Source organism: Aulonocara sp. 'chitande type north' Nkhata Bay, linkage group LG15 (genome assembly GCF_057382095.1).
Source record: "Aulonocara sp. 'chitande type north' Nkhata Bay isolate Kocher_YH1m ecotype deep benthic linkage group LG15, A_spYH_male_GT1.1, whole genome shotgun sequence".
NCBI classification, from domain to species: Eukaryota; Metazoa; Chordata; class Actinopteri; order Cichliformes; family Cichlidae; genus Aulonocara; species Aulonocara sp. 'chitande type north' Nkhata Bay.
In genome coordinates, this window is record NC_141358.1 from 38,526,824 (window position 1) to 38,551,069 (window position 24,246).

Genomic DNA, 24,246 nt, shown 5'->3' on the forward strand with positions numbered 1-24,246 from the left:
CGCTATACAAATACAGGCCATTTACCATTTCTTGGCTTTTAAAAAAACACACCAGGTGTTTCATCAGATTCGAGGTGTTACATCCTTTGCATAGTATCACCTTAAAGCACTTCTTGCAGGCTGCTGAGTTTGCATCTTTTGTTGTGAAGTACAGCCACACTTTTGACCGCTTGGCCTTGGGCGTTTTTAATCTGTAGCTCTGCTCTAAAAGAACGTACGTACCTGGGCCCGCCTACTATCCTTGGAAAGGTAAAATGATTGGCTAGAATCCAAAGTGTATGACATCTCAAGAAAAAAATGCACAGAAATAAAGCACCGAAATGTGCGCTGCTTTTCAGTCTGGTTACTACCGTTTATGTCAGAACCGGTGCCACACCGGTATCCATCACTAATCATAATGAAGCAGTTTATTTCAAGTTGTAGATTCAAGCTGTTATTTATATTTTTGGCCACCAGATGTCAGCCAAGAGGACTGTGTTGAAAAATTTTGCATAATGAACCCTTTGTCAACATAAACTTCAGTAAAAGTATTGGCCACAAACAAGAATATCAAGAACAGGTGTGTGATTACACCAGGTGGGTGGAAACAGAAGACAGGAACCAGAGGAAGGCCCCACTTTTGCACCAAAACCAATTCATGGTTTAAAACTTTAAAAACAATTATGATGAGTAAACATTTATGGTATCTAGCAATGAGTTTTTCACATCACTGCAGAAGAATTGTGGGAGGTTTTGCCTGGAATATTTCATTTTTTCTGGACTGAGCTGTAATTGGAAATAAAAATTCATTAAATTCCAAATTATTTCTAAGAAGTACGAGATTGTTGAAATTGTTTTATTGTGAAACTCATATTGCAAACCAAATGCTGCAACATAGTTTGACTCAATATTATTGTACTGTCTCATCAGCACTTTGCATTGCTTGCAAGGCGAACTGCTGTAAGCCAAACGAGCCCACCCTGGTTGGTTTGGCCACAAGTGCCAAAATGAATTCAATAAATACATCATTAGACCATTAATTACATTTGTGATTAATAAATTAAAATAGACAAAAATAAATATATAAATAGTTAACTAAAAATCAGGCAATTTCATTTAAAACATTTATGAAATGATTCATTTATTTCCCAATTTAATTAATTCATTAATGACACATTTAATTAGTTATTCAGTTATTTATTTAATTATTTATTTTCAGCTTACATAAACACTGACTGCCACCAGACACAATTCACTTATATCTGTTGGGTTAAGTTTATTTCGCTGTTTTATTTGTTCCTGAGCAAATTAATATTAAGAAGTATGCATGCATTGTTATTGTATATAACTTAAACCAAGTCTGAAAAAATAGTAGACAAAAAAACTTTTTCAATAAACATGTTATATAAAATGATAAATAGCTTGGCTAGTAGAAGGTTTTGAAACCAACCACCACCTGTTTCTCACAGGTTACTCTTATTTGCTTTTGATCAGCCGGTGTGATACTGACGTTGCTGTGGTCAGTCTTCACCATTTTTTGAGTCACACACTGAGGTACATTACATTACCTGTGGTTTATCTGCACTTTGTTTCAAAACACATACAGCCAAAGCAGTCGCTCTGCCTTTAGTTTACCCTGCTCCACATCATTTGCCCGTGGTTTGTCCTCATCGCGCTTTGTTTAATGAGAATATGTATATCTTGGCCATGAAGGCTGGAAATTTGGAGCTGGTTTCCCAGAAAAGCTGCAGACTCTGAAGTCATGAAAAGGAATCTTCTGGTCTTTATGTTATGAAGTGTAACTAATAGGTAATGTACATAATAACTAATAGCAATAGTGCATCTGTTACTTTAATGCAATGTTTTACTGCTAGCTATTATTAATAAAACATCTTGATTATACTTCCTTTTAATTATACGGGGTCCTTCCATCATCAAGCCAACCATGATCGTTATATATATATATAAATTTCTGTTTAACCAGTTGGTGAAAATTCAATTCAATACTTTATTTTCTCACAAGGAGAAATTAGTTTAGCAGCATGGACAAAAAAAGACAACATGCATGGGAACATAATTAGACTCAATATTATTGTTCAACTGTTTCATCAGTTCTGTGCAGTGCTTACATGGTGAACTGTTCTGTGCCAAACCAACCTGCACTGCTGGACTGTCTGTCTCCAGTCTTTGAAGTAAGTGACATATGCCCCATGTCGGCCCTTTCCTCATGCTGTGTGGGATTCTAGGAGTGGTATGTTCACCTCTTTGAAGATGAGCTTGATATATAATTTAATGAGAGTATATACAGGCCGCAACATTTTCCAGAACTGCTTTCTAAAACTCTTCAAGTGTAGACAAATTACTGAGAGAAAAGCTTCATGATTTTATAAATAAATATTACATATGTTCGCAAACATGGCCAAAGCCTTGAATGTGAGTGTGAATGGTTTTCTGTCTTTATGTGTGAAATGTGTGTTCTTTGAATTTGAATGTTATGTTCTAAATAGACTTTAAAACACACATTGTTATTGTTTTCCTGGAGTTGATCTCAGGTGTGGTGCTTGCATTTCCATGGTCAAGAGAAACCCCTCCACAATAGCCAACTGTGCGATATCCAAGTCTACCTTAAGACTGCATGAAAGTACTGGAAGTATTGGACTTTGAACATTTTTTGAACATCTAAAAAAGGCCAGCAAGCTTCTGGGATAAAAATCTTTGGACAGATGAAACCAAGATCAACCTCTACCAGAATTATGGCAAGAAAAAAGTACGGAGAAGCCGTGGAACAGCTCATGATGCAAAGCACATCATCACCACATCATCTGTAAAATACAGCGGAGGCAGTGTGATGGCACTAGCGTGCATGGCTGCCAGTGGCGCTGGGACACTAGTATTTACTGATGATGTGACACAGGACAGAAACTGCCAAATGAATTATGAGGTGTTCAGAGACATAATGTCTGCTCGATTTTGGCTTAATGCATTCAAACCGATTGGGCGGTGTTTCATAGTACAGATGGACAATGACCCAAAACATGCAGCCTAAGAAACCCAGAAGTTTATTAAAGCAAAGAAGTGGAATATTTTTGAATGTCCAAGTCAGTCACCTGATCTTAACCCAAGTGAGCATTTCACCTGTTAAAGACAGGCCCACAAAAAAAAAAACAGTAACTGAAAGCCTAATGGCCTGACAGAGCATTAAAAAGGAGGAAACCCTGGTGATATTCATGAGTTCAACACTTCAGACCGTCATTGCCAGCAACGGGTTTTCAACCAAGTATTGGAAATGAATGTTTTATGTTCAGTTATTTAATTTGTCCAATGACTTTTGAGGCCCTGAAATGAAGAGATTATGTTTAAAAATTCTTAGTTCAGTTCCACTGAATTAAAGCTGAAAAACTGCACTTCACATGCATCTGAGTTGTTTCATTTTAAATTCATTGTGGTAATGTCCAGAACCAAAATCTATCCAAATACTTATTTAGCTACGATATGTAAAGTAGTATGATAGTCCTATAAGTCCCATAAAGTGATTTAAGGGTTTAGATTTATATTTTGTAAATGTGATGACTACTCAGACCTGCTCTTTGTGCTGACACCAATTTTATTATTTTAGTCCTGGATGAAAGAGTTCATCAGTTGGGACAAAGTTCAGTTTGGTACTGACCTCCTGCATCTCCCCAGAACCAAATTCTGGCTTCCAGATATTGTAATCACTGAGTTGTAAGTATCATCATACAAAAGCTCATCAAACTGCACAAGTATTTTCCAAAGAACAGGAGAAATGTTGAGATAACCTCTAAATAAATAAATAGTTTGTTTAATTGTTTATTAATTCTTTGAATAGGGATATAATTTATTAAAACTACTGTACACTAGGTTTTGGTAAACAATTGTGCATAATTCTGCACGAGTATTTTGAGTCTTCAGAAAACTTTTCTTTAAAAGGAGAGATGTGGAGATAACCTGTGTTTTCCTTACTGTCAACTATTATCATAAAAATCTTTCCAGTATTTAGACCTGTTAAGCTTAGGTTAATAGGTAAATGAATAAATATAATTGTATACTTTAAATCTTTGGGTGCCATTCTCTCACTTCACACATTTGATCTGGTCTCGCAGTATGGAGGAAAACAAAACACCACCTACTCCCTACCTGCATAGCAACAGTAAAGTGGATGATGCTCAGCCTGTCAAAGTTGTCAGTTCCTGTAACCTTGATATCTACACCTTCCCCTGTGACATACAGACTCTACCATCGGTGAATGGGAGCTACTGGATATCACCTTGGATAAAAAAACAGAGAATGATACTGGCAGTGATGGTTTATGTGTTAATGAGCTTGAATTTTATGTAAGTTGATTGTAACTATAAACTACTATAAATAGTCAGAGTCAAAAGTAAGCAAATTTATATTGGAAATTTATTTTCATTTTTAAAAAGTTTTTCTTGTATAAGTCAAACACACCTAAAAATATGAATTCAATTAAAACCAGAATTATACAGTTATATAGTGAAGATACATGTACAGGTAATGACAAGACAGCTTAAGGACGCCTCTCATCTCTTCTTTTCATTCTTTCCACAGCTCAGATTGAAGCGCCGGGCCATTATGTATATGGTAAACCTCTTGCACCCAAGGTTTCTCATCGCAGTTGACCTCTTTAGCTTCCTGCTGCCTCCACAGACCGTGAACAGGTATGCTTTCAAGATGACCCTCAGCCTCGGCTACACTGTCTTCCCGCTCATCATGAATGACCTGCTGCCAGTCACTGGAAACACCACACCCCTCATAAGTCAGTGACACTCAACAAAAAGTCTACAGTGATTTCTTAAAATTACATTCTTACAAGAGTGTCTAAAAAAATTGAGTGTAGATAAAAAATAGAAACCTTGCTTGTAACGTCTACACTTAATGCCTACAGCATGTATTGCTCTTCCTTCATGAGCATGTAGGACAATTAATGTGGCTCAAGGGCAAAATTACTAAAAGTGTTTATTGTAGTTTACATATATTTAGTTGATTAGACTGTGAAATTGTAAACCTTTGTTTCTGGGTCTCAACACAGACCGTTGTCTCTCTGTAGCCGTGTTCTTCTCCATCTGCCTGGCTCTGATGGTGGCCAGTCTGCTGGAAATAAACCTCATCGCCAACCTGCTGTGTGGGTCTGCTGACTTCTCTCTTGTCCCTCGCTGGAGCTGAGTCCTCGTTCTGCAGTTTCTGGGTTTTCTTGTCTGTACAGCTCGATTGAATAAGAGATCAGGAGCTTCAGGTATGTAGTTTATATTTTAACAAAAACAACTGAATTCACGGAGTAGTTGAAACTCATTTATTTTGTCATGAAAAGTTGTAAAAGAAGAGAATCACACTGAAAAACTAAAGCTAAAAAATATTTTTCCTGAATTAACTTAGAAGTTGACCTTAAGACCACAACTGCCATCTGAATAATGAAGCCTCAAGAAACAATGGGGCCAGCAGTGAAGGACAGGGCTGTGCGGGAACTAAAGAAAGTGGGCAAGGACCTCCAGGACATCCACCTGCAGGTCAAGCAGCAGCAGAAAGAGAACCAAGGCTCGGAGGAGTGGATCCAGCTGAATCCCGCAGAAAGTCAAGCCTTCGAAGCTTCTATTCATCTTCATCTCGCTGCTCATGCATGGTAACTAAAGTTCGTATAACATGCTAATACACATTTATTTATGTTTCTTATATTATTAATTCAAAATTGCAAAATCGATGTCAAAGAGCCAGATTATAACACCTATCAAAGGATAGTGTGACATTTTTGGATTTTGACAGTTAACTGGACTTAAGATAAGATAAAATACCTTTATTAGTCCCACAAGGGGAAATTTCATGATAAGGCTGCCAACCTATTGCACGCAATGGCGGCGCCATCTTACCTTTCCTTTGCAGCTCAGTACAGCTCAACTACATCTTCAATGCTGGAGACACTTAAGCCATACTTTTACATACTGTACAAGATAAAGAGCATAAAATTAATCTTTTCTTTCAGGATAAGAAAGCCCAACTTCTAAAAACATTTCTCTGGCAAGATATTTTTAAGTACCTCATAGTAAATTCTGAATCAATAATGTTGATTTCTATCCATGCTATCCATAAAAATGTTTTTATAGATCAGAGTGTAAGTTTTGTCATTAAAAGAAATTCTGTACAGCAGAAGGTCAAACCCATTAGTTACTTTCAGTTAAATTCAATTCAATTCAGTTTTATATATATAGCCCCAAATCACAACAATTGTTGCCTCAAGTTGTAAGGTAAAGACCGTACAATAACACATTAAAATGATGAAAGACGGTGCCCGGCTCTTTAGTCTCTGGAGTTTCTTTTCATATGAAAACATCTGAGGTTTGAAATGGTAACTGTCTGGTTCATTTTATGAGACAGAAGACAAATATGCTCAAAGTATATTTTGTTAAATTTATTAAGGGTTAAAGGTTTAAGTTAAAAACAGTGCTATGTCTCTTACAGGAGACTGAAATGAACAAAGAGCACCACACCCAGGTTGCATACGCTTTTACTGTGTGTCATAAAAACACAATGTTAATGTGATTGGTTGAAACAGTTGAGGGTGTACCACGGTTTTAGACTTGGTCCTCCCTTTGGCTTGGGTCCATCCCTCAGGTCATCTTCCACCCTGTATGGAGCAAACATCTCTTGTCCTCTGGCTAGGCTAGCAGAGGTAGATTTAGACCATGATTTATACAGTTGTTTTCTTTTAGGTTTCACAACCCACACCCAAATCCTCAAGACGGGTCTTCTGTCTTGTGTCTGTTAGCATCACAGTCCAACAGTCTAAATCCAAATCAGATTTGAATGTGTGATGTCAGATAAAGCATAAATGTGTGATCGAAATTATGAGCTAATTGTGAAATATAAAATAATGGGGTTAATAATGATTAAAGATAAAAAAAATAAATAAATTCTAACATAACCAACAGGTTTCATGTTTTCTGCATAATTTCTGTTGTAGGAATGGGGAAACGAATTTACCAAGTGGGACCCAGAACAGTGCGGCTGTAGTCGGATTTAAGTTCCACGAACAAATCTCTGGGTACCAGACATTGTAATCAATGAATTGTAAGTCCCATCAGCAACTATTCAAAGATTACAATCCGTGTATATTTTATGTTTTTGTAAGATCTTGAGAACTAGAACTGAAGCATTATTAGCTCATAAAGACCTAAGTAGCAAAAAAAATTAAAAAATGTAAAAAATGCAAGTGAGAGTTTTTTCATGAGAGAAAACAAATATGCTCAGATTATACGTTTTCACAATTTATTATCAAACGGTTAGAATTTCAGATTAGTTTTACACGGCGCAATGGACCTCTGTCTCTCTGACTCAGAGACAACCAGCCACACACAGGCAGCAAACACTTCTATTGGTGGGCTCACAGAAACACAACGTGAACATGATTAGTAGAATCAGTTGAGGGTGGTCTGATATCGGCTCATGTTTCTTCTTCTGCACCTCTCTGGACATTTCCTTACATGGAGATGACCCTATTCCAGGCATCACTACCATTACCATGGCAACCCCTTCTTGTCCTCTGGTCAGGCATGTACAGTTAGAGAAGAGGAGAGAGTCAATTCCATTTCCTAACACCAGATATTACAGCCCTGTTTTGGTGTAGGAGAGTCAGCCAGTTTTGTACCTTCTGGTGCCATCAAGAGTCCAGGCAGACCATCCCCCACAAATTCCTCAGAGAAGAAGTCCTCTCTCTGTTTATATCTGTTATTAGTGTAACAATCTAAATCTCAAATATTCTACAATACATATCTGTGTGTAGTAAATGATAAAACAAATGTGTAATGCTAATTATGAGGTAATTGTGTAAGATACAGTAATGGGGGGACATAAGCCTTAAAAATAAAAAATAAATAAATTCCAACAGTACCTGAATGCTGTTGTCAGAAAATATTTGGGATGGGACTACAGCTACTTGCACTGAAAATAAAACAACGATAAAAGGGTGGATGGGATAATTTAGTGGCTTGTTGTTAATACTCCTATTAATATTTGAATGTTTTTGTCATCCAAAATGTATTTAGTCATGAAAATAAATTGAAAATAATTTGTGAATATTTTAGATACATCGAATAGGCAAATATTCCGCAAATAATTTGGAGTGAATCTCCATGAATCTGCGAATGCTGCACTGCAAATAGGCAGGGGTCGACTGTAGACGTAATTTTAATGATGTAGATTGGTTTTATTTAAAATCCATACTGCAATAAGGTCAAAACTGTGAAGCACTTCAGAATGTGTTTTAAAAGCAGCTGTACAAATAAAGTTATTATTACTATTAACAGGAAAACAATGTAAACTATCACACAGAGGATTTTATGTTCTCACAAAACTGGTGAATTTTAATTACCGTGTTATAAAAAATGACAACGCTTCACTGGTAGGAGGTTTTGAAACCACCACCTTTCTCAACGGTTACTCTCATTTGCTTGTGAGCAAAGCAGGTGTGGCACTGACGTCACACACTGACTTGAAAACCACATTAACCGTGGTTTATCTACACTTTGTCTCAAAACACATACAGCCAAAGCAGCTGCCCTGCCATGCCTAGTTTTTCCTGCTCCACATCATTTGCCCGTGGTTTCTCCAAATCCGCCAAATCAATCTTTGTTTAGTGACAATATGTATATCTTGGCCATGAAGGCTGACTTTGAGAGGGGCAAGAGTTAGTTTCCCAGGCAAGCTACAGACATACTTTTGCACTGTAGCTACTCACTAATGCATCTGACAGCAAAATGTTTTGAATGTGACAATTCTTTAAAGAAGATAAATATTCTGTAGTAGTTTGAAGACAAACTTCTCAGAACGGAAAGAATACAATTTCACTTGGAACATCATGGTAAGAAATATTCTTGTCTTTATGTTACTAATAAGTAAAAACTGCCTTTTGTTTGGCCTCTGCGTTCTGTTTGTCTCAATCAGCTTCTTTGCTCGGTTACATACTGTTAGTAGCCGGCTGCTATGTTTTAGAGGTCCCAATTTATGCTAGTGACATGAATGTTTACTTAATTTTGAGTAATATCCTTAGAGCGTTTGAAAATGGGTACATAGATAAGAATTGATATTCAAATATTTTTAGCATTTTTGGGTGCATATACAATCATAAAGCATGCTCATCACTCAAAAATAGGAAAAGAAAAGGCTTTAGCAGAAGAGTGTTAACAAGCGTAAAATGACTTTTATGCAGTAAACGCTTGTTTGATGAATGCGGAAAAAAACAACATGAAGTATGGTTGCTGAATCTTATGGTAGTTCAAATTTCTTGAATAGTCAAGTTTTTTATGAGACTGAAAACATTTATAATGTTGTGATATCCTGAAAACCCCTAAGCATATTTCTGTATTTTCCTGATACTATCAGTAATATGTTTACAAAATGTTACCAGTTAACGAAGGTAATTTTGCAGTTTTCCTGCAACTTAAGAATATCATTGATATAATGTCATGTTACAGTGCAGCACTTAACCCAAGTAATCTAAAACATGAATATATAGTTGTAACAGCTCTTATACATATAAAAAACACTGAGTCAATGACCCAGGTACCCTAACATGAGTCAGCAAAGTAAAAGTAATCTCTGTGTCCCTTGAGCTCTCGCACTCTCTCCTGCCTCTGTTGCCTGGGTTTCATCTATCTCTGTCTCTGTGTGTTTCCCATACTTCCTGTTTTACTAAGTTAGTCTCCTGTCCTGTGTGCATCATGTTCAGATTTGCTTCTCCCTGTCTTGTTATTTGGATCACACTCAGCTGTGTTCCCTCCTGTGGTGTGTTCCCTCGTTTGCCCATGCCCTGGTTCAGTTTGAATGGTTTTTGAATTAATTGTGATGATTTTCTTAAAACAATAAAGGCAGTGTTACATTAAAAGTGAAAAACATTATTTTCTGTTTTGTCTTAAATAAAAATATTTATTTCATATCTTGAAATATCTGATTCTACTGTTGGGGATAAGTATCAGATTTTTGAAACAGACGAAGAAAAAGAAGAGATGTAATCATTAAAAAACACTTAAAATGCCACTAAGAATCTTTACAGGCATTCCTCACCACTTGCACACCACTGAAACTGACAACCTGTTTTGATGTAATTTTAATGTTTTTAGTGCTGCCTGCTGAAAGTAAGACCTTCTAAGCTTCTATTCATCTTCATATCTCTGCTTGTGAATGGTAAGTACAGCTGCTAAAATGTATAAAATGAATCAACTTGATTTGTCTTAAAAATGTATACACATCTTTTATGTGATTCCTTGATTTACATTTTTAATCAATTTTTGAGTGTTGATTTTCTTACAGTTTTCATTCAAGTCAGTTATCCAAAATACTAAAAAAATATGCAAATGATTGTATGCATGGTAATGGTTCAGCATTAGAACTTTTTATTTTGTCTGTTAATCCAGGGTCATGACTTGTTTATTTTGTTAGCATAACTCACAATGACAGTTTAGCCAAAACATGTCCAAATCACACATTTAGTCAGAATGTGTGTTCGTGTCCACATTTTAAAGATTTTCTATGGCTGGATTAAAAACAAAATATTCAAAATCTTCGGAAATCTGACCACTGAATAAAATCACGTTTAGATTTAGACACATTTAGACTGATCATGCCTCGTTTGTGTTTTTAAAAATGAGGCATGATATTTAGATATTAAGAAAACTTGCAATAAATTGAGTGGGACTTTTACTGTAATGTTAATCAATGTTTACTCTGTACTCTGTTTTCACCTAAATGTAGGGTTGAAAAACATTTTGATGAAAAAATTCAAAATTGCACAAAACATTACCAGTCGTAATTGTTCATCCAAACCGAACCACTGTATGCATTGAGGTTCAGGGTTATGGTTCTTCATTTCACACAAATGTTTATGTGGGTTTCTGATGCTTTGCTAGGGCCATTTATTCATTTGGGGCAAAAAAACATATCTGCTCCTAGATAGTGAAGCAAATGTCAATGTATATAAATCATAAGGGCACATTTCTTCTATCCTTTGTAGCTCAGTACAGCTCCACCTTGCTGAACTGCTCTAACCCTGATTCACCTTCAATGCTGGAGGCCCTTAAGCCAGTCTTCAACCTGAACGCCATTCGACCTGTGGTGAACATAACAACCGTCACTAACATTGGCATTTCTATAACTGTGTTTGGCATTTTGGGAGTGGTAAATAACACCTTTATTAACTTAAAATCAATTCAGTAATGGTCGCATGTGCTTTTCTGCATACTGTACAAGATAAAGAGCATAAAATGGTCAAAAGAAACTTCTCATGAGAGGCTTTTTTAAAAATGTTGTCTCCCTCTCATTCCACATATTTTTAATTTGAGTTTTAAATCAAAATGAATAAGTATAATACATCTGAACATCAATAATTAAGACAAATGAATGATTCAGTTCAGTATGTGCTCTACAGACATTAAGGTTCAGTAAAACTATCCAGTTATGGATAAAAATCTTCTTTTTCAGAATGAGAAAGCTCAACTCCTCAAAACATTTCTCTGGCAAGATATTGTAAGTAGTTTCTTCATAGTAAGTTTTCAAGCAATAATGCTGATTTCTATCCATGAAAACGTTTTTAGGGATCACAGTGTAAGTTTTGTCCCAAAATAGCAGTAGAAGGTCAAATCCACTAGTGACTTTCAGTTTAGTACAGTTTTATTTATATAGCCCCAAATCACAACAATAGTTGCCTCACACTGTAAAAAAATATTCCGTAGAAAAACAGAAAATGTCCTGGTAATTTTCTGCCAGTACATTTTCCGTTTTTTTACGGAGGTTTGACGGACCTTTCTGTAAATGATAAAACGGAAAATTCGGTAGATTTACAGTATACTCTCTGTACTATTTACGGACATTTCCTTCAGCTATAAAACAGAAAATTCCGTTTATTCACAGTATATTTTCTGTATCATTAACTGATATTTTCCGTTAATAGAAAAATTGAAATTTCTGTTTATATTACTATTTCCAAGCACTTCTTTTCACTGTAACTCATTAAATATAGTTCTTTATATCCTTAAACGTACATTTCTATGCAATTACAACCTAGTACACCATGTACTCAAAAATTCATAAATTAAAACTTAAATTAATTTGTGCTTCGTACACAACAACATTGGTACAATTAATGTTAAATATTCTTTTATTCTCCTTAACTCAAACACTATACTTAAATATAATGACAGCATCCATCTTGTCACAAAACTACTAAACAGCTGATACATGAACAAAATAACTCACAAGCTTTCAAATTTGAGCATTTTTATTTCCTTGAAATCAGGTTGCCCTCATGTAAATGTGTTTATTTACATTCATTCAAGTGGCTACCAAGTGTTTTCTTCAAACAGGACACCTGACAAACAAAAAATGTCATATTTAACGACATGTTCACATTTAATAATATCCAGAGTACCTTTTAGTTAGAATCACTGCCTTGTGGTAGTTTTGCCTCAGCCAAATGGTTAAGGTGTGGTTTACATCCATCTCTGTCCACTTATGATACAGTATACACATGTAGTCAGTTATAGCCAAACACCTTTGATTACTGAATTGCATTCACTTCATTAATGAAGTGAATGTAATTCACATTTGTGTGAACATTTGTCTGAGATTAACTCTTTGGGCTCTTTACCTTACAATATAACATACTTGAGTCAAAATTTGTTGACTGTTTAAGTGGTGCCACATGAATACAACTGAACAGATCTAAAGAAGATGTTCCTGAACTTTGGGTTTATTCGAACAGGACTGATGGATAACCACAGGACTTTTCCCCATATGATAACTACAACACATAATAAATTAAGACAGATTACTGTCCCAAACTTAAAGATAAAAGTGTATTTACGGGACTTGTTTTGTCAGTGAGGAGCAAAGTATAATTAGAAGTGCTTGTTCTGATGAAAAGTTAAACTGTAAACAGCAGCATAGTGAATAAGGATCTGTGTCCACGAATCCTCAGCAGTGACAACACTTAAACATCATAGTTCAAAATCCTTAATGCACACCTTTTTCTCCACGGTGTTCAAATTCTCTAAGCTGGTTAAGTAGAGGAAAAAGTCTGACATATTTCATGACCATTAAATGTTAGACAAGGCTCTGAAAACGAGGTTACAGTTACAAACAAAAACCTCTGCTTGTGCGCACAGACCCTAAATCACAACAAATAAGACAATAGTAAGACAAATTACTACAAAGTCTTGTTACCGCTCTTCATATAACAGTGTGACAAAGTCCTGAATGCAGCCTGCATGTTAGTACATCAAGGTCCATCTGAGCTTTAAGTAAAATACACTCAGCTTTTCCTTGGATTTTAAGAGTTGCTCAGTTCATACAGGAACTGCAGCAGTCGGAGTTAACGTGTCGCTGTGTTGCTCCTCCGTGTCAGCCATTGAGACTAGTCGCAATTTATTCTGAGGAAAAAAAGAGAAACAACAAGACATTTTTAAAAAGTTTGTATTTTTATAATTTTTTTTTACCTAGAGCATAAACAACATAAACAAAAAAAGGATTAGGGCTGTGCGATATGACGATATATATCAGATTACGATATAAAAATGTCTATCGTTTCATATTATACACTATTCTTTGTTTTGTGGTGTTGCAAAATAAACTGTTTACGGCAATATTTTTTTCATGGTTTTGATGGTCACTGTAGTTGCTATATTATTTCTTAAAGTTCTCTCCTTCTCTTATACTTAAAATAACCACACTATGGACGGACAAGTGACTGTTTTTACGCGTACTTTCGTTACCAACAATGAGGATAAAACCATCGTGTGGCTCCGCCGTCCGCTTGTTTATTTTCCACATAAACCTTTCACAATAAAGCTCAAGTTTCTGTTGAGACTTTTCAAACTAAACTGAAATGATATACATTATTCTCAAACATAAAATTTCGGAATATGCATCAAACAAATGACCTCAAATAAAAACATCAAGTAACTATAAATGGCGCTTACAGTCACCATGCAGATGAAGGCACAGAAAATACCAGCATGGCCAGCAAGGATGAGGCAGAACCAGAAGGACCAGTCAAAAGAAATCGAGGACCTTATTGTTAAATGAGGGGCTACCTCTGTAGCATGGACATGGTTTGGTTATGAAAAGTCTGACACGCCCCAGAAAACTGTACTATGCAAATTATGCCACAAACTGGTCCCCACCACCACTCGAACACGACAAACCTCTTTAACCACCTACACAAGAATCACATGAAAGAGTTTCGAGAGAGTTTACGAATGAAAAGCAAAAAAGAGTCGTCAGGTGCTCAAAATAATCCTTAGACTCAAACGTTAGAACAGGCTTTTCCTTGCAGCACGCCGTCTAATAAATACTCAGAAAGAAAATGGCGGCCATTTAAACTCATGTCTAAAAATGTATAGTTTCATGCATCGGTCAAAACACTCGACTCCAGGTACACGACGCCCAACTGAAAACATTTCACCTAAGTCGAGTTGCCCGAGAATCACAGAATTTACAGAAAATGCACTATTTTGTGATATATATCGTTATCAGGAGAGATACGTCTTATATTGGGATATGAGACTTTGGTCATATCACGCAGCCCTACAAAGGATTATAATTCACGTAGAGTTGCATACACATAACACCATTCTGTTGCAACAAAAGCAGTTTATAATTAAAGTAACATACATACCTTGAAAAACTAAATCAACCACAACATTAAACTCACCTTGTGTTTGTAGAGAAGGTGATCAGGGTTTTTCTTCATTTCCTGAGACCAGCTGCTCTGGATCATCACCAGCTTGTATCTTCATCTTTTTTTTCACTCGGGGAAGTCTTTCCTTTTCTTGGCCATTGCTCTGCACTGGAAAACCAAAGTGTGTGATCAAAGGTGAAATAAGGGATATTTTTCCACTGCAGGACTTAAAGTGCTTCAAGTAGTGATAGCTGTTGATCCATTTCTCAAATAATCTGTAAGGATCTGGATTTTTAAGAAAGATACAAATATCTCTGCTTATATTTGGCTAAAAGCTTGATATAGACAAGGCATATAGAGCCCCTGCACACCAGCACTGCGCTTACATTATAGTTCAATCAAGAAATAGTTATTATTGATTTATTATTGAATTTTTTTAGTAATAATTTTTAGTATTTAATCACATTAGCACAGTGGGGTGACAAAAATATTCCACATACAAGAAATGCTGCTCAGCATTTCATAAATTACATTTTCAACAAATGTTGGAGTAAAAACACAGTTACAGGGAAAATGTGTCTGTCTGTAAATATTAACTAAACATTTCTATGTGCTACAAAATAGACATACTGTAATTGTAAATGTGCTGAGGTGAAACTATACTTTCAATAATTTTACCACTACAGTCTGTTAACCACCGAAATAATCTATGCTGGTCAGCTAGCTAAAAGTCTTTACTTTAGCAGCCCAAATCAGAGGCTAACATTAGCATTTGCTAGCGTCAGCCAGGAAGGTCTGAGGCTTAAACTAGGGTTAGTGTAACTTTGCCTGAAACCCTTTAAAGTGTACAGTACAGCCAACTGTAAAACACAGGTATTGATACAGTACTTATTAGAGTCCTAGAATAATTTCTAGAACCATGAAGTTCTCACTTTCCCAGTTATCCACATCGCTGACTTTCGCTAATTAGCTAGTTAGCAGTCACAGCTGTGTAATACCCAGAGAGACACAGACAGCTAACTATAATATTTATGAAAACTGGTTCAGCCACTGAAGGGCAAAACTGGTGGTATCACAGTAAAAATTATTTTAACATTAATTAAAATAAAGCTTAAGTCATGTTAAACCTAAATAACAATTATTTTAAAAAATGAGTCAGCAAAATATTCCTGACTTGTCTGGAGACAGCCGAAACCAGTTAACAAATAAATTAACAATTCTTTCTAAATAAAAACACGGAGTCTTTTGAAAAACATTATTTTAATAAAACGAAACATGAGTTTTAATACTTACCACAGAAATTTGAAGGCAGTTTCTCCAACTTCAGAATCCAAAATCCAGATGAAGCCTGAAAGAAGCCTAATGGCTGCTCTTGCGCTTACTTTTCCCTCCTTTTCAGGTTCTTTTTCCCACAATGCATTGCAGTAGTTGAGAAATACAGAAAAATACCTGTAAATGACTAATACGGAAAATTCCTTCACGTTTATACAGTAGATTGTACTGTATTTTTACGGATTTTTTTACAGTGCAAGTTTCTTTACATTGTAAGGTAAAGACCGTAAAATAATACAGAGAGAAAGTTAAAAAGAAGAAGGACGGTGTCAGACTCTTGGGTTTCTTTGTTGCAGAAATGGCAAAATGAATTTACCAAATGGGACCCAGAAGAGTGCGGAACTAGTCGGATGTCTGTTCCAAGAACAAATCTCTGGCTACCAGATATAATAATCAATGAATTGTAAGTCCTATCTTCAACAATTCACAGATTACAATCAGTTTCTTTTTTATGTATTTTTATGATCTTGAGAACTAGCCCTGAAGCATCATTAGCCAATAAAGAGCTAACTCTGCTAAGTAGGAAAGAAAAAATGGAGAAAGTGCATACAAGTGAAACTACAAAGGTACAGTTTATGTGTAGAATTTTGTCAGAAAACATGGGGCTTGTGACTCCAGTTGGTTTCATTGTACAAAAAAAAAAATCATAATGGCATGCACAGGACAATAGAGCAGCTTGGTAATCAGAATCAGAATCAGAATCAGAATACTTTATTGATCCCTGGGGGAAATTATTTTTTGTTACAGTAACACTGCTATCCGCTATATAAAGGTATAATCCTTATCATCTGCCTCCTATAATATTTAGCAGACAGAAAGAAGCAGATAATTTAACAATAATAAGTCACTTATTATTAGGCTGCACGTTTCTCAAGTCTTTGATCTATTATCATACCTGGTTATCACTTCTGGTGAAAATCAATATAGGCTACAGTCCAGTTTAAGCTATTTCTCCATACATTTTCCATTTCTTCCATGTAGATATCTGACTTCAATTAATGTCTTTTATCTTCCTGCAGCATGGATGAAAACACAGCTCCAAAGGTGCCATATGCCTACCTGCTTTCTGATGGTACTGTAAGTGATTCACAGCCTATCAAAGCCATCACCTCCTGCAAGCTTGACATCTACTTGTTTCCATTTGACATTCAGAACTGCACTTTATCATTCAACTCATACACACTCAAGAGTAAGTATAACCACGAGGATGTATCACAAGCAATCCTGGTGAATTGAGTGGATTAGTCTTTAAAGCTGTTTTTTTTATTTATATGTATATGGTTTTATCTGACTTTGACTGTTTTCCATGCAGGTAATGCTTTGCAGCTTTACCTGACACAGAGTCCAGAGAGGATGACTGAATACTCTAAATCTAGGATGGCAACTATGGGTGAATGGGAATTAATTGGAATTGCAGCAAAGAAATACACACTACCATCTACAGCATCGGGCTCTTACGATGAAATTCGCTTCTATGTAAGAAACTGCATTGCACTGTAAAAATGTAATGTTATTGTATGATTTACTTATTCATACTATAAGAAAACAGAAGACAAGTTCTTTCAGGAAGTAGAAGAGTTTTCTCTTCATTACCATTTGACTCTATTGTTTGTATATTTGATAGGAACCTAGGATATATTGCTTCATGTATATAAAGAATTTGGGTGTATAGTTGCAGTTTCCCATATGGAAAAGATATATATAAATCTTATAAAGTTTGTATCTGTTTTGTGTGAAACTTGTATGAAAAGCATACAAGAGTGAAAACAGATATAAGGTCCCTTGAAAAATTATATAATGAAACTTGTATGTTTTGGATACTTACTAAAACAATATATGAAAGTAATGAGAAAGTGGCCACTTTCATGAGTAAATCATATAAGCCTTACATGATTCACTATATGAAGCAAGCCAAATCTGATGCATGTCTTTTATAAGTTTTTTCTATTTATTTTCCATATGGATTAATTGCAGTTCAATTGTTTAGTTACTAATGAAAAGAAACTTCATTACCTGCTGCCACAAGTATTCTGATCATAACTAGTTCTCTACCAGAGTAAACAGATTGAAAGGCTTTGTTTTACACACTTAAGATGGGGAAACCATTTCACAATTAAGTTATATCTGCAAATTTATGGGCCTTGTCATTTAACTATTGTATATGTATGAGGTACTGTATAATCAAAGCACAAAGAGCTATGTGAGATTAGTTAAGTTCTCACTTTGCTGCAGATCTCATTGCGGCGCCAGGCCATGCTGTATGTAGCGAACCTCCTGCTCCCCAGCTGCTTCCTCATCACTGTGGACCTCTTCAGCTTCATCTTACCTCCCAATGATGCTGACCGGTCTTCATTCAAGATGACACTGATCCTAGGCTACACAGTCTTCCTGCTCATGATGAATGACCTGCTGCCTGCCACTGGAAATGCCATACCTCTCATAAGTAAGTTTAAATTGTCTTGATTGGTATACACTTATTCCCAATGTGACTCTTTGGCCCAAATACAAAAGGGTATACAAATACAAAGTGGATGGATGACTTGTTTGGAACGTTTGTGAGGATAAAGAGGATAAAGTTCTCTCCAAACAATAAATCATCCAGCCATTTTCTTTAACTTATCTAAAGTCAGGTCAAATGGACAGCAGCCTAACCAAGGAAACCCCGAACTCCCTCTCACCAGCTGCCTTCTGCTTATTAGTGATGTGTGGATCGATCCTGAAATATCGATTCCTCCAATACCAATCATGTATGTTCTAGAATCGATTCTCACATTAAAATATCGATATTTTAGTAATTTAGGGTAAATATGTAGTTTATCATTAACAGGAACACAGTGGAAAGAAACTATATCATTCAGATCGTTTACATTCAAAGGAACTACTTCCTCTTCCGCCTTTCATAGTCATGTGCGAAATACGGCTGTATAAATGTCTCGCAGTCCCTTGGCGGGCGCACTCACAGCAATGGCTGAGCGTAATTGTGCGGACGTATTTTACCTCCACAAACAGCTGAGACGTGGTTTGCGATACATGTGGCAAAAAAGTGAGGTGTTGTGGCCATACTTGCCAACCTTGAGACCTCAGAATTAGGGAGACGTTCAAAAGGGCTGTTTTGGGGTGATAAATACATTTTACAGTGTTTATTTATCGGATAAAATACGTTAAATGTCACCGTTATTATTGGCCGGCCCGGAAACAGCGGGGGTGTCCAAATTCAGAGGCTGCTTCCACCTGAGGACCCGGCCTTCGTGGTCTAAAGAAAGCCAGGTAGTACATCACGAGTTCCCTTGGTGGAGTGAAACTCTGCCGTCTGCTCCTTGCTATCTAAAATATAACAGGGCGCTGACGTAAACTCTCGACCGTCTCACACTTTGTTTAATTAGTTTTCTGTTTAACGTTTATTCAGCTGTGTGAAAACCCCGGAGGAACCCTCCCGAGGGATTAATAAAGTTAAATTTAATTGAATCTAATCTAATAACTTTAATCTCAGCCAAACCGATTTACTCACGAACAAATAAAACACTGAAAAAGCCAAACAGTAACATTTTTAAGTTATCAAAGTGACTTATATATCATGTTTACCCGAGTAGTGAAAGACCGCGGGGGTTTGAAAACGATGTGTCGATCGGCTCAGATATTTGAAGTTTACACAGCTTCTCACCTGAAAATATGTTAAAAAAAAATTTGCGACCCAGAAAGGGAAATAAGAGTAATATTAAAACTAAGTAGCTGCCATCATTGTTGGAAACTGGAATTGGCTATGGATTCTGCAATATGGTTTTCACTTTTGTTGCCTGGGTGGAAAATCGGGAGAAATTCGGGAGAATGGTGGCTCCGGGAGATTTTCGGGAGGGGCACTGAAATTCAGGAGGGTTGGCATGTATGGTTGTGGCAACATCACTAACCGTGTCAAACACCTCAGAGTAAATCATATCACAGAATATGACGAGCGTATGTTGAGACGAACTGAAGAGGAGGAGAGGGACAGGTGCTGCTAGGGCGAGACAGACGTCTCTCACGGAGTCCTTTAGTGCTGCAGGCAGGCAAGGTGTTCAAATAGCGCACAACTTCAGTTTTTTATTTCTATATGATGAACCCTGCATTATTAAGTGATAAGAACAAGTAATCTGATGTCCTGTAATCATTATGACGCTATAATTTGAGATACAATAAATAAAACAAGCTTTTGTACAAAGTATCGGATCAGTATCATCGATACCACCCTGAATATTACTTGGTATCAGATCGGAAAGGAAATCAGTGGTATCGCACATCACTACTGCTTATCCATGGAAAGATTGAGGTATTCCCAGGCCAGTCACGAGATTAAATCGCTCCAGTGTGTCCTGGGTATTCCGGGGGCTTTCTCCTGGTAGGAGATGCCAGCTGGAACAGTTTACCCAGGAGGCAACTGCCTCAACTAGCAACCTTTCAATATGGAGGAGTAGCGGCTCTATTTTGAGCCCCTACCAATTGACTGAGTGAGAGGCCATCAACCCACTGAGAGCTAATTTCTGCCATTTGTATTCACAATCATTTGCTTTTAAAATATTTCACAATAATAGTGGTAACAAGATCAGGCCTAGATTAAAAACCTTGTTGACGTTTCTCAACAACAACATAACATTTTGGACACAACAATTTACCGACATTAGGCATCAATTAAAATGTTAATAATGAGATTAAACAACAAGTATGTCTGGTATCAATTAGTGATAATACTGAAAATGAATTGTCTAATCAAATAGTTGCACACATCCCTACAGTTAAACATTATTAGTTATGCAACACTCTTTACAGTGAACTGAAGGAATGTATCTCTCTCTGTCTTCCTCCATCTCCATGTCCTTTTTTTAGTTTTAAATGTTTTTGTCTGGATTTAACTTGTATTTGTCTGTAAAATATTGGCATTAATTATTTCTCTACTATTATTATTATTGTTATTAGATGTTTTCCTTTCTATGTGCCTGGCTATGATGGTGGCTAGTCTACTGGAAACTATCGTCATTACAAACTTCCTCTGCGGTTCCTCTAACTATTCTCGAGCTCCTCGCTGGACCAGAGTGCTTTTTCTTAAAATCCTGGGTCGACTAGTATGCCTTCCTCCAAAGCCCAGAGATCGGAACGACACAGTGATCCAAAATCCAGTCACACAGGGTAGGAAACAAGATCAGGATATGCAAATAATTAACAAATGTTAAAGCTGACATAATCTTCTGACTTGTCTCCGCTCAATAGAAATGCCAATCTATTAGATAGAATGTCGGGATGAGCAAGTTCTTAAAAAATGACAAAGCTGACATAATTTTCTCTGTTGTTTTCTCTGCAATACAAAATGCCAGTCTCCTCTCCAGTGACAGAGGAATCCAAGACTCTGGAGCAGAAGGGGCCACTGGGTGAGGACAAAACCCTGCAAGAGCTGAGGAGCCTGGGCAGAGTCCTCCAGGCCGTCCGCCTTCAGGTGGAGCAGCATCTGAGCAAAAGCCTGAGCACAGAGGAATGGATCCAGATAGGTTTAATCATAGACCGCCTGCTGTTCATCCTTTACATCATCTTCATAACAGTCAGCTTCATTACCATCATCATTATCTGGGTGGTTTCATACAATGCGGCCTAATTTAACTTTTTAGCTTGTCTGTTCTTTAAACTTTAAACTTTAAACTTTTTGCATTAACTTTTAGTTTTCAAATAATATTTAACATCACGCCCACAATGAGACAGGGAAAGCAAAACTGAACATAACACAGATGGGACAAGATGCTTTCAAAATAAATTAGGAAGTAACAAACACTGAGACCAGGACTAAGACAAATGAACTTGGAGGCTTGGGAGGCAGAAAGGTAGACAAACATGGATTCAAAACTGACTTCCAAAAGAAACGCTGAGGACCAGACACAGACGAGACTGGGAAGAGAACTAACATAATTTCATAAAGAACTAATTATTGGAAACACAGGAAATAACACCAGAAACAAAACACCATAAAAATAACACCATCTCTCAAAATCAAAAGTAACAAAAGGTCCAAAATGAAAAGCTGAAAATACTGGGTCAAAGATCCAGGTCCATGACATATGTCAGTTACAAAGGGCAGAAAGACCGAAGCTGGCATACATTAAGCTGCTAATATATACGGCGTGACTTACAAACAGCTAAATATCGTTTGACAAAAATTAATATTTTATGTGTTAAGTATCAATTACTTGTTGCCTTTACCTTTATTCTATTACTTACTATTAAGAATTTCTGATCTTGTGTAACTAGTATGATCTTTTGTTTTGTATCTGTGTGAAAATATTAAAGGTCTTTCTCACATTTTCTTTGCTGTTTGTTATTTTGTGTTTAATTCAAAAGTTAGTGGTAAATTTCTGTCTTGTTTAATCTTAGAATTAAAAAGACCTTGACTTTAAAAGTATGGCATTACTAGCATGTCATTATATTATTATGAATTATTATAATAAAAAAGCTGTCACTCTTGGTCAGTTAGTTGTCAGTTTTGCAGTTTACAATTAATTTTAACAAGCAACTGAGATGGAAAAAGTGCAATACTTGCTCAGATTGTTGTTGTTTTCTTTTGTTTGGTTGAGTTATGGAAGTGCATGGAAGCCTGTCTTCTCATCTCTGTTTAAAATACATGAATGGATGGTGTAATTGATTAAACAGCATTTAAAATTCCACTACTGGTGTCCCACTGATTAATATCCTTTGGAATTATAAAGAAATTCAATTTAAATACAAAAAGTAAAAATACAATGCCATTTGGAAAAGTTAACTGCAGTTCACTCAGTACATTATATTTAGCAACATGAAGACAGACAGCTTCTCATTAACAGATCTGCAGAGTATGCGCATCTAGAGAAACCCTCACACCCATCCAACCACACCTGGGGGACAGCGTGTTGAAGGAACTGGGTTGGTCGTTGACCATCTATTAGTCATGAATCTTGTCTTCTGTCTGCTTTATAACCACTGTGTTTGGCTTCAGATGAAATCAACAGATCAGTCACCTACAGAGTTCATCTGGTTAAAAAAAAGGATTATAATATGCTGAATTTATTGATTTAGCAAGTGTTTACAATATTCAAAATGTTACTTTTCTGTGTTTCATTTCACACTTGCCTGACTAGTAGCTCCAAGTTTAATATATAATTTCATTATGAACCTGATTATCGGGGTAATTTGAGCCTTCCAAGAGTTCTACATCATACATCTTTAATGACTTTTAAAAACAACAAGTTAGAATTATTTTGGATTTTCTCTAATCCACACAGGGTTAAGAGTATACACACACAGTCGAATATAAATAGCCACCCCCACTAATTTTTGGTTATATATCTTTTTGTGTGGTTTTGTGCAGCCATCAACAAGCCTTCCCATATGGAAAAGATATATATAAATCTTATAAAGTTTGTATCTGTCTTGTATGAAACTTGTATGAAAAGCATACAAGAGTGAAAACAGATATAAGAACCCTAGAAAAATTATATAAATGAAACTTGTATGTTTTGGATACTTACTAAAACAATATATGAAAGTGGCCACTTTCATGAGTAAATCATATAAGTCTTATATGATTCACTATATGAAGTAGGCCACATCTGATGCAAGTCTTTTATAAGTTTTTTCTATTTCTTTTCCATATGGGTTGGGCATAATTCAAGATAATTGATTACTCTTTTTGGCAGATTTGATAGTGGTTAGTTTCCTGACTTGGATGGTGAAGCTTAATGTTAGTCTGCTTTATGCATTCCAAAACCAGTGTTGATGTGTGTTTGCTTTCATTATCCTTTGGGAACATTGAAATGTGTTGCAAACATCTAGCTGTTGATTTGTAGTAAAGTTAAATAATTTGAAGGTGGTCTTCCGTTTGAATATTCCGTCCATTTGTGTTATCTACAAGTACTACTGGTAGCATAACAGCACCAGAGTATTTTGCTACCACTATCATGGTTGACGGTTTAGTGTTCTTTGGTTTCAAAGTCTCACCTTTACTCCAAACACACCGCTTGTTATTGAGGCCAAATAGTTCAGTCTTTGTCTTGTCTGACCATAAAAATGTTCTCTAGAAAGCGTTTGGTTTGTCCACGTGGACAGATGCAAACTTCATTCAAGCTTGAAGATGTGAGTTTTGAAGTAGGGGTGTCTTTCTTGATTGGCACCTTGGGTCCTTGTTCTTGTCTTTGTTTATGACAAAATGTACAATTTAAGAATCATACATTTTATTTTAAGCTATGTAT

General features: G+C 36.2%; 1 protein-coding gene, 1 long non-coding RNA gene and 1 pseudogene across 2 annotated transcripts; 2 read left to right on the forward strand and 1 right to left on the reverse strand.

The window, feature by feature from the left end:
- Positions 1 to 2,394: 2,394 nt before the first annotated feature.
- Positions 2,395 to 5,639, forward strand: LOC147313608 (5-hydroxytryptamine receptor 3A-like; annotated as a pseudogene).
- Positions 5,640 to 8,840: 3,201 nt separating this feature from the next.
- Positions 8,841 to 22,644, forward strand: LOC147313609 (5-hydroxytryptamine receptor 3C-like). The gene is made up of 10 exons (XM_086263285.1): positions 8,841 to 8,866; positions 10,125 to 10,188; positions 11,015 to 11,178; positions 11,482 to 11,526; positions 16,306 to 16,412; positions 17,029 to 17,198; positions 17,322 to 17,485; positions 18,242 to 18,452; positions 20,957 to 21,166; positions 21,352 to 22,644. The coding sequence occupies exons 1-10, from the start codon at positions 8,864 to 8,866 to the stop codon at positions 21,624 to 21,626; spliced, it is 1,413 nt and encodes a 470-aa protein (XP_086119411.1). The 5' UTR covers positions 8,841 to 8,863; the 3' UTR covers positions 21,627 to 22,644.
- On the reverse strand, positions 12,240 to 16,199 carry LOC147313610 (uncharacterized). Its single transcript, XR_015124955.1, has 3 exons — positions 15,971 to 16,199; positions 14,711 to 14,845; positions 12,240 to 13,427 (listed from the first exon to the last, which is right to left on the reverse strand). It is a non-coding gene; the product is annotated as an uncharacterized LOC147313610 (long non-coding RNA).
- Positions 22,645 to 24,246: the final 1,602 nt, after the last annotated feature.

Coding starts and splice junctions, on each gene's coding strand:
- LOC147313609 (XM_086263285.1), top strand. Junction 11,527..16,305: donor CATTTCTCTGGCAAGATATT/GTAAGTAGTTTC, acceptor TCTTTGTTGCAG/AAATGGCAAAATGAATTTAC. Junction 17,199..17,321: donor CAACTCATACACACTCAAGA/GTAAGTATAACC, acceptor TTTTCCATGCAG/GTAATGCTTTGCAGCTTTAC.